Below are 18,210 nucleotides of genomic sequence, written 5' to 3'. Positions count from 1 at the left end.
CATGTCCATGTTGAACTGTGTTATTGGGCTCATTCTAAACATTAAGGAAGGTATATTTAGCATAGTTACCCATATAAGTTACCATTTTTCTACTGTCCAATTGTCTTATCAACTTATGCAGAGGACAATTAGTATATTCACTGCAGTAATTTTTTATATAAATAAATTACTGGGTTATCTTTTTAATGGGCGTATTTAATACATAATGTTATATATACTGTCAAATAGGTACACTTTCAGCGGTGCCGAAGATACAATAGTTATACATTGTTTAGATGTAAAGGTTCGTTTTCTATGATACATTTGATTTTCATCTTTCTTGGAAAGAAGTCTCTCTCTCTCTCTCTCTCTCTCTCTCTCTCTCTCTCTCTCTCTCTCTCTCTCTCTCTCTCTCGAGGTGACCTTGAATTCATATAACCTTCTCGTTCTGATACCTTATGGATCGCCACGGAACGCATTACATAATCACTTTTTAAGAAAAATAACCTTCATATGTCATTGTTTTCTTGTCTTTTCTCTTATCTCGGTCTATATGAGTAAAAATAACCATCAAGAGAACTTTTTTCATTAGTAAACAGACCTGTTTCAGGGTCTAATGTGTAAGTGGGTGCGGGATAGTCGACCTTAATGCCACGGGTATGGCGTTATACTGTTTACTATGATGTCATGTTTACAATTCCTCTTACAATTCATTTATCGAGCAAATTTGACAGGAATAAAGGCCATTTCGTTCTTCATTTATTAGTTGGAAGCTTGACAAACTATAAAAAAAGAACTTGGAAATAAAGGGAAAGCTGTTAAAAGCGTTTTAAAGGTAAGATGAGCAGTTTTGTTGCGCCGTGTTTCAGTTCTGGTTCCCTCATTTTTCAAGTGAATATGAAAGGAATAAACGCCAATTTGTCCTTGATTTAAGAGTAATAATGTTGATAAACTCTAAAAGAACTCGGAAATGATAAACTGAAAACTGTTAAAAGTGTTTTAAAGGTAAAACGTTCAAAGAACATTTTTTTTTTTTTTTTTTTTTTTTTTTTGCCGAGAGAATCTCTTGTCCTTGGCAGAACCGGGAACCAGTGGGAGCGAAGTAGCGCTGTGGGATCTGTCGTCCGCGGCTCCTGTGCTGTTGAAGTGAAGATAGATAGAATTAAATCATTAAAACTTGATCTGTCGCTTTGAAACCGTCGCCCTTCACGGAGATAATGGGCCTAGTTGACGAAGGTGATTATAAGTGTTCGTGGCACGCTAAAATTCTGAAACAATCAAATGTATTCATGAAATTACAAGTGGAAAGTGCGTTTGCAAGTGGGCAAAGTGTTTGTGGGTGAAATGTACACCAGTGTTGGTATCTAGGGTTTGAGATACATCTGTTGATTGGGAGGAGTTGTCTGTTTAAAAGCATCACACCACACAAACATATGATAATTCAAAAAAATATTTATTAATTTACTTATTTTCAATTCATAATGAGATTTCTTTCTCATTATAAATTGAATTTCAATAATAATAATAATAATAATAATAATAATATGTTTTGTTAAAGATGATGGCAGCATCAGTGGAATTGATTTTATATATGGTCTTTTCAATTCTTCTTATTATTCTCTTCTCATCAGGGCTGATATTTGCTAATAGCTGGCCGATGTTCATATCTTGGTTAAAGAAATGTTTTCTAAAAATACTAATTTATTGTTATGATAACAAAAGTGATTAAGTAATGGAATTCCAACGTTTCCAACCGTATCATCGGTTCATTTTCAAGGAAAGGTGAGCGTGAACTGATTGGAATGGGGTCGTTCGGCGGTATTTATTGTGTCCCAGGTGCTCTTGTCTGATGGGCGCTGCGTTTTCATTGGCTGAACAGAGGATTAAGTCCCTGAGTCAAGCCGTCTTGCAGAGGTGAAGCTCGCACTGCTCTTCGCGTGCGGACGCTGGAGACTGGGAGCATAGTATTGGGCAGGGGCACCTGATTGGTCCGTTCGATCGGCTCTATGGTGCCGGCGGGCAGCGCCCTACGTGCCACCGTCGGGAGGAGTGAAGTCTCTTGAGTGGTGTTAAGGCTGGGTCTCTCCTTCCCGATGTGTAGGGCCTCTAAGAGGCGGAGGCGACGGTGGTCTGCTGCCTTATCGATAATACCAATATTAGGAATAATGTCCTTCCGAGTTATCCTGGTATTGTGGACGTTTTTTGCATGATTATGGATGGCGCCTTCCTGAGCGTGGCAGGATATCCTCTTGGAAAATCGCATCGTTGTCATACCAATGTAGGCGCCGGGGCATTCCCGGACAGGGCATTTGTATTGGTAGACAACGTTAGTTTTCTTGAGAGGGTCCTGCATCACAGGGGCTGGGTTGTTTTTTCATAATCAGGCCACTGGTCTTCTTGCTTTTATAGTAAATGATCAATTTTACTTTTTTCGCAGGGTCCGTGGGGGAGACATTCCTTTCGATGATGTTACGAAGGGCTCGTTCATCCTCTTTGTATTTCTTGTGAAATGCTCCCTTGTAAAAGAGAGTGACGTCTTCAAGGGCGACGGGGCGAGGCTCCTGCTGGTACCACTTATCGATGTTTCTGCGAATGGCTTTTTCGATGTCCCGGTTGGAATACCCGTTGTTAATTAGAACTTGGGCAACACGTTCTAATTCAGTGTGCGTGTCCTTCCACGAAGAGCAGTGTGAGAGAGCTCTCTTGATGAAGGCGCTGATTGCAGTGCGTTTGTATCTCTCTGGACACTCGCTCTCGCCGTTCAGGCACATGCCCAGGTTCGTGGGTTTCGTATACACTTGTGTTACGAACGTTCTTCTTGTTGCCCGACGAGAACGTCAAGGAAGGGGAGGCGACGGTCACGGCAATGCTCGATGGTGAAGTTGAGTCTGCTGTGGTCGTGGAAGGCTTGTCGCAGGCGCTCTATTTCTTCCACCGTGTTGGCACTGATGAAGGTGTCGTCAATATATCGGACGTACATAGACGGTTTCTCGATGGTGGCGAATACCCGACGTTCCACAGTAACCCATGTAGAAGTTCGCGAAAAGTACTCCGAGGGAGAACCCATCGCTACGCCGTCTTTTTGCGTGTACATATGGCCTCTGTGGGTGGAGAAAGGGGCCCTTTTCGTACATATTTCAAGGAGTTTTTGGAGGGCATGCTCAGGGATGTTTAATGGGGGCGTGGAGTCGTCTCTGTATGCACGATCCAGAATTATCTGGATTGTTTTCATCCACGGGGACGTTCGTGAACAGGGACTCCACGTCCATCGATGCAATAACTCCTCCGGACGGTGTCGTTTTCAGGGCTTCTATAAACTCGGCAGAGGACTTCAAACTGTGGTCATCTGGAACGTAAGGAGTCAAAATAGCATTCAATTTCTTCGCAAGCTGGTATGTAGGAGCGGGAATTTGGCTAATGATGGGGCGTAACGGGTTCCCTGGTTTATGGGTTTTAACATTCCCGTATATATAGCCAAGGTCGTAGTCCCCTACGATCGGCAGCAAGTGAAGGGCATTGGAAGCTGCATTGACAGTCTCAATAATCCTATTGGCCTCACGTTTAATGTCATCTACCGGGTTCTTAGTAATTCTCTGGAATTTGCTGCTGTCTGACAGTATCTCATCCAACTTGTGGTGGTATTCCTCAGTGCGGATGAGTACAAATGCAGCGGTTTTATCGGCCCGACGGACGGTGACATCCTCTTTCGCTCGGAGTTCTTTGGCTGCTTCCCTCAGGCGCCTGTCGATCACATCACTCTTGTAATCACCGCGTTCCGTAGTTTTCCTCCGTTGAGGGCGACCAGCTTCTTCGTTATCGTCCTCATTCTCTTTTCGGCATCCTTCTCATCCAGGCGGTGCAGACATTCCATGATGGCGGTGGGGTGAGCCCGTTCCTGGGGGGAATCGTCGTCTCTGTTGGCCGTTCCATAATTAGCATCGCCTTCCCGGACACTCGGATGGGCTGCTACAGGGTTCCTGCTGTTACTGCGACGGAGGTTGTCCCACTCGGTGTGCAAGTTCTTCATCTCACCATAGAGCCGATCGAACGGACCAATCAGGTGCCCCTGCCCAATACTATGCTCCCAGTCTCCAGCGCCCGCACGCGAAGAGCAGTGCGAGCTTCCACCTCTGCAAGACGGCTTGACTCAGGGACTTAATCCTCTGTTCAGCCAATGAAAACGCAGCGCCCATCAGACAGAGCACCTGGGACACAATAAAATACCCCGCCGACGACCCCATTCCAATCAGTTCACGCTCACCTTTCCTTGAAAATGAACCGATGATACGGTTGGAAACGTTGGAATTCCATTACTAAGATTTGTTAATCACTTTTGTTATCATAACAATAAATTAGTATTTTTAGAAAACATTTCTTTAACCAAGATATGAACATCGGCCAGCTATTAGCAAATATCAGCCCTGATGAGAAGAGAATAATAAGAAGAATTGAAAAGACCATATATAAAATCAATTCCACTGATGCTGCCATCATCTTTAACAAAACATGTTTAAGAGAGGGTCTCCTACCTTCAAATAATAATAATAATAATAATAATTATTATTATTATTATTATTATTATTATTTTTGCTCCTTCATGCACCTACACAAACGTCGCATAAGTAGTTTGTCAAATCCCCTACACAGATACACCGTTGAATTTCACACTGCCTGGATATCAAGACCCTCCCTTTTCAATACCTCCCTCATTCTGAATCCGACCCTATCTATGCTTTTCTCTCTCCTTAACCCCAGTTCTTCCAGATTATGCACTCTTCTCGTCAGCTCACAGTTCCCCAGTCTTTCCACGTGACCAAACATCTTGAAAAACTGGTACACCTGCTTCGATACATTCAGTAGTGTTGAACCCCTGTAGCCTAATGCTTATTTTCCTGTGTATCACCTTTCCTTTTTTGCAGTGGAACAGTTACCCCTTACTCTCACCCATAATTTTGGAACTTTTCCCTTATTTAGACTTATGCTACACATCTTGGTTAGCCATATAATGTCAACTTTGTTGCTATACTGCAGAAACTCCAAAATCCAAAATGCTCAGACCATCGACATAATATTCCATTCTTATCAGACATTATCTTTCCATTGTACCTTATATACAGATTCATTTGCTAATTAACCATTTTCTCTTCATTTACTCTTTATAACAACTTATCAACTTATTCCCCATAAAATATATGCTCACATTCACTACCCTACTTTCATTTCTAGCCTTCTTTTCTCTCTTACATTCCTGTTGCCTACCTTATTCATCTTACCAATGTTTTTTTTTTAAACATATAGATCTCATGGTTTGAGAACATGTATTCAGACATACATTTACTGAAATTACAGAAGACAGAGCAGATGAAGACGAAACTCATGAACTCTTACTCGCAGAAGGAATGACCAAGTTTGAAAGTACAATCTCACAAGAGGAAATAAGTTGTGTTGCCCCGTCTGACCAGACGGAAAACAAGGTCACCGATACGGCCGTTTATACTAGTACCACGGGTCATCCACAGGCCCTGCATCCCATGGAAGATAAAGAAAAGCCAGTGCCTCAAGAAACTCCTGAAGAGGGCTTCAGTTCTTCATTGCCTGCAGAGATCACTGAGAAAGATCTCAGTCCTTCAGTGCCTCTGATAATTCCAGAAAAATGCTTAGGCTCAGAGCCTTTGAAATCTCAAGTTTCTACTTATCCATCACCTCCAGCTATGAATGAAGAAAATTTAGGTTCTTCAGAACCTCAGGAAAATCCTGAAGAAGGTTTAATCGCTCCTTTGGAGCCTCCTTCAGGCAAGGATGCTGGGTAAGATATGAAAAGCATTGTTTAGTTATTGCAATAGATTTATTTTGCTGCATCTTTGTTCAGAATCATTGTGGTTGATGAGAGAGAGAGAGAGAGAGAGAGAGAGAGGACTTTTATCACAACTTAAATTTCCTCCTTCCCACAGTTATGCCTGGCTAGTCCTTTTTCTGGTGTTCATGGTGAACCTCGTCACAGCTGGAAACTTTAAGAGTTTTGGCATCACCTACACCATCATCCTAGACTATTTTCCAGATGCCTCTGGAGCCGGGGCAGGGTGGATTCTGGGACTCCTTATGGGTTGCAGGTGCTTGCTCTGTAAGTAAAGGTTGATTCAGTAGTATTACAACAGCCCAAACATGCTCTGCACTCTACCTGACCTGACCTGACCTGCATAGCTGATTTTGCTCGTAACACCAGGTAGACTGCTGCTACAGACAGAGTGTTGTTTTTTAGTATCAGGTTTGATAACTAATAATTTTGCAAGTAGTTTCATCTTGGCTACAACTAAAATGTGGAATAGTATGCCTAGTGTAGTTGTGGAGTCTTCTGATCTACAAATGCTTAAGCGAGAACCAAATTCAGTCTTAATTTCTGACGTCTCTTGAATTTCAGGTGTTTTAAGTTTTATTTTCAATTCCTTCATATATTATTATTTATCACCTTTTCTTTTAACTTGTCCCTCTCTCTGTGCAGATTGATTTCCCTTTGGAGCCCTCTTGGGTTCATTATAATCTGTTGGTTCTGTCCATAAGGATTTCCAGCTGAAGATTCAAAGAAAAAAATAAATGAAAGTGACCACCAACACCTGCTTTTCAAACAAACTTCTTTCCCTTGTGCACATATGAAAGGGCTGTTGCCTTATATAATAAGGCACCCTATGAGGTAATGTTAGACTTGCGATAATCTTACGCTAAGTCGGTTGGTTATGCACTTCCATACTCATTGGAGTGTCTTGGGGTTTGATGATAACTTTCGAAGTCGGTATCTTATTTGGTTATGACGACGATGTGTTAAACTCATGATGATATCTTGTTTCTGATGTAAGGTTTCTAGTAGAAAACACTGGGTACAAAAAATAGTTCTATTCTCTGAGATTACATGATGAAGATCAGAGGAAATTTGTACAGGTCTGCCAATGATGATGGCTAATTAAAATCTACATGATGAAGCTTAGGTAAAGATGTACAGGTCTTCTAATGACGATGGCTTGATCGCTTCTGCCAATGATGTTGGCTAATTCAACTCTGACTACCATCTCGTTTACATATCATAAAGGAAGCAGACAGTAGCTCGAACATATGAACATACATACAGATGACATAGATTACAAATCACGTAGGCCGTTTAAATTATAGGTCGCGGTAGTTGTCTCAAGCAGGAAGCTTGGACTAACGTTTTCAAAACAAATGAAGGACCACAGGTGACGGCACGTCATCTTAGCCTACTTTATTGTATACGTCATCTTAGCATACTTTATCGTCTCTGGTCTGATCACATTCCTGCAAGCAATCTGGTTGACCTCGGGTCACTGGTTTTATTTAATCATAGTTTTGGTTTTTTATATATATGGAATAACATTCCATATTTTTATTATGTAACACTTACATAAAAGCTCGGTCGGCTACAAAACCAACCACTGAATATTACTCAAGCTTGACTTGCATTTGACTTATAGGAGTGTGATACAGACACTATGTGAATATATATAGATATATACAAAATACTTATAAGTAAAAAAAATTCATGGTGTACACAAATACAGATTCAAGTAATAAGATATAAGACATATGCATATGATGATATTCGTCAATAATAGTGATCACGTGGTATATAATGATACAGTTTTTCATTTCAACTCATTAAGATACATATGCTACAGAAAATACTAATGTACTCTGATAATTGCATAGGATAAAGATTAACTTGATAAAAATCATATTTTAACTGATAAAAATTCATATATGAAGTGATAAAAATTATAAATTTTTATGCTGATTCGTTGATTTTTATGCTAACTTTTATATAACTGCAGTTATTGGTAAGAAAAAAGGTAACAGATTGATTATAGGCTACCTGATTTGTTTATACATATATATATGGATTCATATAATTATGATCAATATATGTGCACTTAATACAACTGATTAACATAAACGACTAATCTAAGTGATTAATCTAGGTGCACTTTAAATAGATTCCTAGTGCGTACACACACAGATATATTTCGATTCTGTTATTTATGATAATTTATATATAGGATACATGATACTTTATATATAGGATACATGACCGAGGTGATACCCGCTGCACATTCTAGCGTTTCGAACAACTTTTCGTCCATTACACAGTTCCAGACAACCACCTATAGCCAAATGAAATGGCCAATTCCAAATGGTTAAAAACAAGGGGGAATTGCCTGGGCAGGGTCCAACGTTCTATCTTGCGCCCATACTTGTCCTCTGCATCCTATGCCATACGAATACATTCGCGATGAATAAAATCATCCCCAGCACGAGTCCTTCGCCAGCAACGTAGAATTGAATATCCTCTTGGTCGTAATTGTCGGAAGTATGTCCCTTTTGTAGTCGATTGCGATTGCGACAGCCGCCAGAGCATTCCGCATTAAAAACGAGATTAACGACGGGATATGGGTGTCGGTCCAAGAAGTCTGCGAAATAAGCTTGTTCAGTTATGATGGTGCTTATTCCCTTCACATTGTAGGCGGTTGTTACCTTCACTGCAGTCGTCCACAGCGACGAACGATTTTTTGAAGTTGTAGACGATCTGTTCGGGCGTGCGATGTGAAACACTCGTACATCAGGATACTGTAACCAGGTTCCATTAATCAGCCTGTAAGTGAAATTATACTTGTCACAAGGGCAAAGTAAATTCAGACAACATCCAAATACGGGAGGGAGAAAGCCATTAAGAACCAGACTTAACCCACATGAATTCGCTGATATTTTATGGAATTCAAAAGAGTCAGCTGTACAAACTTTTTTATCCATGGCATTATAACAATGAGTGAACCTATCCAGGTCTATGATGACTGTAAAAATATCCATAATTATAAAAAATAAAGTTATCAATACGAATCCCAAAGAAAATTCGATATTACTGGTAGTAAGTTACTAGACAAAGAAGTGGAAAACGGAGCTATTTGTAAGATTGCCATGCAATATAAGAGTCAAAGAGAATATTAATCATGATTCTGTATTTCTCTACGCTTACTGAAATTAAGCTGTGATAAAATCCGATCCTATGTACCCCTAAAAAAGTTCATATTCAATTTTCTCGCGCGCATCCTCTGAGGTTAATTTTTAAGCAGGAGATGCTATGAAAGAACCCACTATGTAACTAATTTCTATATAAACTTTGGGTTTTCCAAGAAAATGTGACATTTTCTCATGAATGTGATTTACTTGAATTGTAATATGCTATATTTGCAAGTAAATTTTTCATATCCATGACTTGATACTTCTAAATGTCCGTTTACCAATGTCATAGGCTCATTTATTGACTCTAATTGTCTATGAGATTCAGAAAAAATTAATTCATTTTGATGTTATAGAAATTCTATTTGCTTATTTTGTTCATTAATTTTAAAACGATTGCGATTCCTTAACCAAGCTTGCATTGCAATGCGGATAAGACACTTGTGCCTAACGACCTGCATTGCCCATGGGAAGTTCGTGTTAAGCATTCCACCCCAGTTGACTTGTTTTGTAAGCACAAATCAACACACACTACAGATGAAGCCTGTGCAAGCATATTATTGGGGGTAAAAAGAACAATGATAATTCTTCAAATGCGCCAGGCACCTTCAGGACTGATGATGTCGTCACCTGGCTGGAGATTGTTCTCAGCCACCTTATGAGTTACGTTACTTGCTGTAATAAATACGACTTTATAGTCAGACAGATCTAAACTGATAGATTGTTTACTTCCTTGAGAAAAACCCTGTTGCCATTTCTCTCTTAACCTTTAAATCGTCCCCTTCTTAAGTCCTCAGCCATCTCCCAACGGGGCAATATTTGGGACAGTACCTAATGAAACTGACCATATAAATCCTAATCCGTAAACTCGATCCCTATTCTATTTGGTTATTACTTTTGAGACTTTATTTTTATATTTGTTATGACTTATACCCTTATATTTTGCTTATTATTTTACATATTTTATATGATGTTTTTCATTAAAAGTAATAAAAATCGACAATTGCCATTCAGTATGTATGTCTTATGACATTTTCTTATAATCTTGCCAGTAGATTACTTCTATTTATTCTTTTTTATTATTTGAATTTTCTGTCTGCCATACTATCCATTTCCTAAACAAGTTTGTAATATTTTGGATTTCATTGCTCTTCATTTTAGGTTTCCCCCTCATTCTAATTCATCAAGTTATGATTTTCTTGAATTTCATTTCCTTTTTCACTCACGGTCTAATGCGTGTAACAATTTTTACTTTTTATAAGGGTGTTGCACATAAACTCATCATTGGGAAAAAAAAAATTATTTACAATAATTATCGCAAGAATTGTAATAATATGATTCTATACAAAATGTACATTACAAAGAATCTTCGTTGTCAGATGATCTTACTTTAATAACAGCTATCCTTTGCAGCATCGCCTGTTTGCAAGTTTTCGGAATGCTTAACTGCATTTGCCCGTTTCACAGCATGCTTTCTGTAGGAATAAATTAATTTTTCTACTGACTATTGTTAAGGCAAGAAGTCATTCTTTTTGGCGCTAGAGTTCTCAGCTAGACCGGGCGGTGGGCTTATGCAAAGGGTAGCTTAAGAGATAATTCCTTTAAACTTCATGGTTTAATAGGCTTGGCCCACCTGCATATCACCTGTCAAAGGTAACAGGAAAAGTGGCAACGATTTTGAAACAGCTGTCACGTTTATAAATGCGATTTCTCATTTTATTTACAAATAAAATTATAATCACAATATGTGAACGCTTAAATCCAGCAAAGCATGCTAAAAACTTTAAACTACCGATTTATTGATTCATGTGTTATGAAGTAAGGTATTTAAAACTGGATACTGGTAAATGTGGCAAGAGGGTTTTTACCCAAAGACTAAAATAATCTATCAGTTTAGATCTGTCGAACTATAGTACCTTCAAATGATATATATATATATATATTTTTTTTTAATACTCCACCCACATGAGAAGAATGTCTGAAAAAAACAGTACCAAAATTGAACAATATTTAGTTTCATGTTGGAAATCTGCATGATTGTAAAATGAATGTAATTATGTTAAATTAGATATTCCTTATTCAAACTAATGAAAAGGGTTTCCATACAAATTTTATATATACTATTTACCCTGTATAAGATTATTCGCATAGATATATATTTTCACTTCTAGACTTTCTGACTTTAAAATCTCTTTTATTTATTTTTTTTTTTTTTTTTTTTTTCATTGACTAAGAATATAAATCACCGGGACAGACGATATGCTAGTAGGTTTTGATATGTGTTTGAACTTTTAGCTTATTTGTCGTAACTAAAGCGTTAAGTTAGAGTTCAAATCTTTACGCATATGTATTTGGATATTTTATAAACACTTGCTGCATATGGTTACGTTTTGCTTATTGATTTTATCGTGATTCCTTTTCTTTATTATAATTTGTAACCCTTCCAACTTCTTACGGAGTATATTATATCGACTCCACTTGTATCCATACCTTTTATTTATATATATATATATATATATATATATATATATATATATATATATATATATATATATAGATTTGATAAATTAATGGTTGGCTTGAATATGTGGAAAAGTGTTCTAGCGGCGTACCGTATAAGGCTACTTGCGATATCAATTCTATAGATACAAGATATGAATGATAAAGGTATTTAAAACCGCGAGAACCACTATAATCCAGTTCGGATCCAATATCACGAGTGTAACTCGTAAAACATTGACACTTTCTTATTTATTTCTTATTCTACCAAACCGATTGACTCTGGGTGACAAAATATATTATTGGTTTTCTTAATGGAAAGGAATTCACACAACGAGTTAAGGAGATTATTATTGATTTACACCACCCGAGTCAGAGATTATCATGTGTTGAATTCCATGTTTACTGATTTAGCACTCATAAATATTCCTAGCGCACCCAATTGCGGTGTTTGTTTTTTAGTGCTATTAATTCTATATAACGTGTCAAGGGAACTATTAACACTAAGAAGTGTTTATTTCCTCTGTCAGACTCGTAACTCTGTTAATGATTCTACGTGTATTCTTTCATTGATTGATTTGGCACGGGATAGGCCCTTAAACTGACAGGTGTCTTAGTGTGTCCCTTGTTTTCATGACACGTGTTACAATTAGTTATGTGCTTTTTATATCTGTAAGCATTGTAGGCCAGTAAAATAGTTATTTTGGCTTTCTGTGAGATAATGGATTGGAATGCAACCAGTTTAGGACGATTGGTATAAAGAGATTATTACTACTACCTGGTCGTTAGTCACCTGCTGTGTTCTTCGGGTTTTCCTCGTCACGGACCTACATATAATATTACATTTGATTACATAATTCTGATACACATACTTTAAATATACTTTTGCTTTAGGGTTTCCGTTCGAAGTTTTTATTGTTTTGCTTAGCTGCTGACCCTTGTTTCCGTTCGAAGTGTTTATTGTTTTGCTTATTGCTGCTGACCCTTGTTTTGTTCAGTTTGTAACAATTCGGCGCTCCAACCCAGATATTCAATGCTCACGATCTCTTGGGTTAATGAATTTTCTTGTTTAGATACGGTTTTAACAATAGGCACGGATGTTTCTATATCTTTTAGTCCAATTAATGGTTCTTTGCAGTATGGTGCGGGATTGCGGGATAATGCGTCAGCTATGATATTTGCTTTCCCAGGTAGATATCTTAACTTGGCTCCAAAGACCTGAATAATCATATGCCCCCGAGTTCCTTTGGGACTGTGATTAAAGCCTTTGAAAAACTCGGTAAGTGACTTATGGTCAGTAAGGATTTTAACAGGATAGCCGTAGATTATGAACTTGAAATGTACTAGTGAGTTTACGATTCCATAGCCCTTCCTTGCCTATTACTGCAGATTTACTTTCAGAGGGCTTTAGTTTACATGAATAAAAAGCTAGAGGGAAGAACTGTTTATCATATTGCTGAAGTAGTACCCCTCTTACCCCTTGGTCTGAGGCGTCTGTTGCAATAAAAAAAATCCTTATTTAAATCAGGGATTTTCAGGATAGTTGAACTGCATAATTACAATTTTAAGATATCGAACGCCTGTTGATGCTTTTCAGATCATAATAAATCTACGCCCTTCTGCGTAAGATCTGTTAAAGGAGCTGTCATGATTGAAGAGTTACATATTTACATACGATTGTAATACCCACTACAGCGCAAAAGTGCTGTATCCCCCTTTACGTTAATAGGTACCGGAAAGTTATGAATAGCCGACACCTTACCATGGACTACTTTAAGACCTTGACTAGACATATAAAACCTAGATAAACATGTTCGGTTTTTAAAAACTCACATTTAGATATTTTACTCTGAGATTATTTGTCTTTGTCTCTGTAGCACTAGCTCTAGTTTATGTGAATGTACTTCTAAGGTATTAGAAAAGATTACAGGACCAACCATATAGGCATGTAGTGTATCCCCTAAAAGTCTCCAAACACTATATTGTAATTGGGGTGCAACGTAAGCCGGAGGCATACATAAAAATTGATAAAGTCCCCTGAGTGTGCTGAAGGCGGTGTATGAGGTACAATCACTTAGGTAATGGTATCTGGTGAAAGCCTTTAAGTAAGTCCAAGCTGGTGAAAAAAATTTATTCTGACCTAACAAAGATAACATATCGTCGGTACATGACACTGGAAAACGATCGGGAATCGTTTCCTTGTTTAAGCGACAGAAATCTACGCAGATACACCAAATCCAATCTCTTTTTTGGCATGACGTTTGAGGGAAAAATTATATGGGCTATTTGATTTCCTAATGACTCCTATTACTAACATTTTTTCAACTTCGTCATTCATCTCTATTTTGAAATTTCATTGGGAGTCTATACAAAGGTACATATATAGCTTAAGTTTGTCCTTAGACCGTATTTTGTGTTCGATGACATCCGATTCCCCCCAGAGATCACTCGCTAGTGGAGAAACATCCTGGTATTCAGATAAAAGAAAAAAAAAATTTCTGCTGAATCACCTCTGCTTGAATGACTTTACTGGTATTACTTTAGATAGAGTATAAGAGAGATTCATCTACGACTGGTTGGGCGTGATTAAAAATTAGCAACAATAAAAAATGCGATATTTATAACTTCCGTATAATAACTTCCGTATTTACGATATGTATAGGTTTTGTGTTAACTTGTTGATGCGAGTCAACCGTGTATAGGGCTTTGTTCGCGGAAATCATTATATTTCAGAGTGTCGGGAAGTATTAAAATTTCAGATCCAGCAAAGTCTTTTTACACGCACTAAGACATTCGAGGGTGCATGCTTCTCGAGATTTTGCGTGCACACTGCGACTGCGGTTGTGGGAGAATTCTGTTGGGTCGTTGAACAATATCACGATTTATGAGACAAATGATTGGTTCCTCTATATGTTAGAAGGTTTATAGAATTTCTTTTGATAAACACGCCTTATTTGGCAGGACGTAAGATGATGTTTTTTATAACTATAGAGGTATCTGTAAGCGCTCGCTTATTGTATTAAAATTACGAGAACCTGCTCTGATTACTTGATACGGTCGTGTGATTCATAGAAAAATTCCCTTTTAATTCAAAAAGGTATTGGCATGAAAAAAAAGGTATGGCATAAATGATCCAACATCGTTTTCCCCCGCTCTGCTAGAGTCGCTTATTGTGTGGAATGTGCTTTGCTTTGAACACTCGGCAGATTTAACTGACCCTGACCGTTTGACTAGATGACACAGTAACCAAGTTTGCCTAAGCACGATTTGTTTGATTCTGATTTTTAGGGCTACTGTTTACCTATTTCTTTTTATAATAATTAGGATTCTTCTCTTTATTACCATCGGCAACGTAGTATTGTGTGTTTTTAGCATTCTGTTGTTGGTTACGTATAAAGCAACGAACGTAAGAATGACTTGAACTATAAAGAATTGAGCGATTACTATTAAAACAAGTTATCTCTACTGCGTTATCGTGTACTTGCTGTGGTTTACTTCATTCTTTGCTAAAATTTGAAATACGTTTTGTTTATTTGTTTATATGAATTTTAAGTATGTTAACCTAATGAAAGTTTTTACAGACATGTTATTCCTTGCAATCCAGCCGTATTTTTTAAAGTTAAGTTGAGTCATTGAGGTTCGATTTTTTAAGCATGACTAAAGGCTGAAACTGCGATCAGGCCCTTGCAAAGGAGCATTTATTGTCTGACCCAAAATAGTGTTACCTCTAATTTATCCAGATTTGTGCGGGTGTTCCACTTGTTTTGTGTGTTTTCTTATCACTACGGTCCCTAACTACCCTATCCATGCATCTGTATAAATACAGACGTCCACTGCGTAAATGCATATTCACTGTTTAAAATGATTTGTTACGTAAAGAATTAATAATCACCCAAAATGATAAAAATAACACAGTTTATGATTATAATATTTCAGGAGAACTTCTGGAAACAGAAACTCAAAGATAAAAACTCGCAGTAGCGGTATCCCAATGATGTAGATAATTTCTGTAAAAAAGTAAGATTAAGAATGTCTTGTAACTTCAGCCACAGGAATAACGAAAATTCGACCTGTAAAGGAAACACTCAGTTACTCCAAATGAATAAAAAAATTGTACTTAGCTTGATTTTGTGGGAAGTCACAGTGTTCCGATAATGACACGAGGCCTTGGCCCTCCTTTTCTGTTTAGCAGATGACCTGATTTGGCTTGAGTTTCCCCCGTGCGCATTGTTCGTTTTTTGGATGATTCGATTCCTTGAAGATCCGATGCCGCAGACGCGTTCGGTTTGTTTCTTGAAGTGTTGGAAACGCTCAATAAATGATGTTTTCTTGAATGATTCTAATGAGAGATGAAGCTTGCGTTGTCGTAGGAAGAAAACACGTCGGGTTTGTTTCTTGAAGTTATGCACTGCTGAAATCGCTCACTAAACGATGATACTAAGTTGCTTGAAGAATCTCTTGCTTTCGTCGTCGTTGACTTCTAATATGATACATTATTCGTTATTCTTCGGAAGACGTTGAAGAGTTCTTGTTGTTTTCTGAAGTCGCTCACTAAACGATGATACTAAGTTGCTTGAAGAATCTCTTGCTTTCGTCGTCTTTGACTTCTGATATGATACATTATTCGTTATTCTTCGGAAGACGTTGAAGAGTTCTTGTTGTTCTCTGAAGTCGCTGCCACCAATGAAAGGGCTGTTGCCTTATATAATAAGGCGCCCTATGAGGTTATGTTAGACTTGCGATAATCTTACGCTAAGTCGGTTGGTTATGCACTTCCATACTCATTGGAGTGTCTTGGGGTTTGATGATAACTTTCGAAGTCGGTATCTTCTTTGGTTATGACGACAATGTGTTAAACTCATGATGATATCTTGTTTCTGATGTGAGGTTTCTAGTAGAAAACACTGGGTACAAAAAATAGTTCTATTCTCTGAGATTACATGATGAAGATCAGAGGAAATTTGTACAGGTCTGCCAATGATGATGGCTAATTAAAATCTACATGATGAAGCTTAGGTAAAGATGTACAGGTCTTCTAATGACGATGGCTTGATCGCTTCTGCCAATGATGTTGGCTAATTCAACTCTGACTACCATCTCGTTTACATATCATAAAGGAAGCAGACAGTAGCTCGAACATATGAACATACATACAGATGACATAGATTACAAATCACGTAGGCCGTTTAAATTATAGGTCGCGGTAGTTGTCTCAAGCAGGAAGCTTGGACTAATGTTTTCAAAACAAAAGAAGGACCACAGGTGACGACACGTCATCTTAGCCTACTTTATTGTATACGTCATCTTAGCATACTTTATCGTCTCTGGTCTGATCACATTCCTGCAAGCAATCTGGTTGACCTCTTGGGTCACTGGTTTTATTTAATCATAGTTTTAGTTTTTTATATATATGGAATAACATTCCATATTTTTATTATGTAACACTTACTCATATATCTGGTTTAGATTAAGTTATCTTAAGCCAACATGGATTCTCTGCCAGTTAACAGACTTGAATTTTCCTTGCATTCTCTGATGTTATATATCTTTGTTCCTACACAATACACAAACCTTTGGTCTTTTATAATAGGAATTACAAGCGGCGTAGCTGTGATTATGGCTGTTAAATTCTTTAACAAGATGGTTAGGCAGTAACTACCGCCCCGTCGAAGGCATATGTTTGTGAGCTCTTGCTAGCTGGTCGTTCATCACGATTTCCCTGTGGGATCTTTCTTTTATTGTTTCTAAAATATTTTTAATATACTGTGTTTGGTATTAACAAATGAAACTTTTTTTTTTTTTTTTTTAATCATCAGAGTTGCAAACTGACTTTCCTGTGTTAATTTTTGATGCTGATTACGGATCTGAAGTCCGTTTGTCTATATTAGGTCTCATTTTAATGTTACTGATACTTGTTTTAACGTACAGGGTATGTAAAGCATATCTGTATAAGGTATATTGAATACAAGATACGACACTTACATGGCTTTTTATTGTACAAAATCAAAACTATTATGTACAAAATAAAGTTAGGCTGTACTCTAGTGAAATGCAACTTAAAATCTTTGAGATTTGGACTTTCTTTTGGTTTTTTCTCAGGTTCATCTCTGTATAACATCCAGCAGTAGTCAAGTAACATCCCTGCATTCCAAAATCCTTGATATCATTGTTCCATAGATGCAATATCTTGATGAAAGCGTTCCCCTTCCTCATCAGACACTGCTCCAAGGTTCTCTGCAGATAAGTCCAGGTGTGAATCAAGGTAATAGACTTTCAGTGACATCCGACAGCCCCTTGCAGCATAGGAGTCTAGAAGACATTTCACCCCATTTCTAACTCTAAGAGATCTCTTGTTGCCAAGCAAATTTTCACAGAGCCATTTGAAAGATTCCTAGGCTTTAAGCTTAGTCTCATCCAGTGTTGTGAGAAAGTTGTAGTCCTTCAGGAGTTCTTTTATCTGCAGACTTTCGAATACGCCTTCCTTCAGTTTTGCCTTAGTGATTTTTGGAAAATTAGCCTTCACATATTCGAAACCTTCTGAGCTTTCCACGGCAAGTGTCTTCACGAATTGTTTCATGAGGGCCTTATGTGAAGAGGGGGAAGGAGAACATCTTCTGGATTTAAAAGGTGCTTACTCTGTACGCTAGAAATTTCCGGTTCATATGATTTTTGCAGTGCCACTCTGATTGTACATACTGCTTGGCAGTTGCA

At 37.9% G+C, this 18,210-nt stretch overlaps 1 protein-coding gene across 3 annotated transcripts in view; it reads left to right on the top strand.

Moving 5' to 3' along the window:
* Window positions 1-1,061: 1,061 nt before the first annotated feature.
* The window catches only part of LOC135199418 (monocarboxylate transporter 2-like), a 31,779-nt gene continuing 14,630 nt past the window's right edge, over window positions 1,062-18,210 (top strand). The window contains exons 1-3 of one of the 3 annotated variants that reach the window (XM_064227440.1): window positions 1,062-1,215; window positions 5,374-5,785; window positions 5,931-6,100. In XM_064227440.1, coding sequence (XP_064083510.1) covers window positions 1,197-1,215; window positions 5,374-5,785; window positions 5,931-6,100 — 601 coding nt within the window. In that variant the 5' untranslated portion in view covers window positions 1,062-1,196. Of the gene's footprint in view, window positions 1,216-5,277; window positions 5,786-5,930; window positions 6,101-18,210 lie in introns of all 3 variants that reach the window. The other 2 variants (XM_064227439.1, XM_064227441.1) reach the window with 2 other exon arrangements.

The sequence above is a fragment of the Macrobrachium nipponense genome, chromosome 25 (assembly GCF_015104395.2).
Source record: "Macrobrachium nipponense isolate FS-2020 chromosome 25, ASM1510439v2, whole genome shotgun sequence".
Classification (NCBI taxonomy): domain Eukaryota; kingdom Metazoa; phylum Arthropoda; class Malacostraca; order Decapoda; family Palaemonidae; genus Macrobrachium; species Macrobrachium nipponense.
The sequence above is the reverse complement of the archived record's forward strand: the minus strand, read 5'-3'. Positions and strand labels throughout refer to the sequence as shown.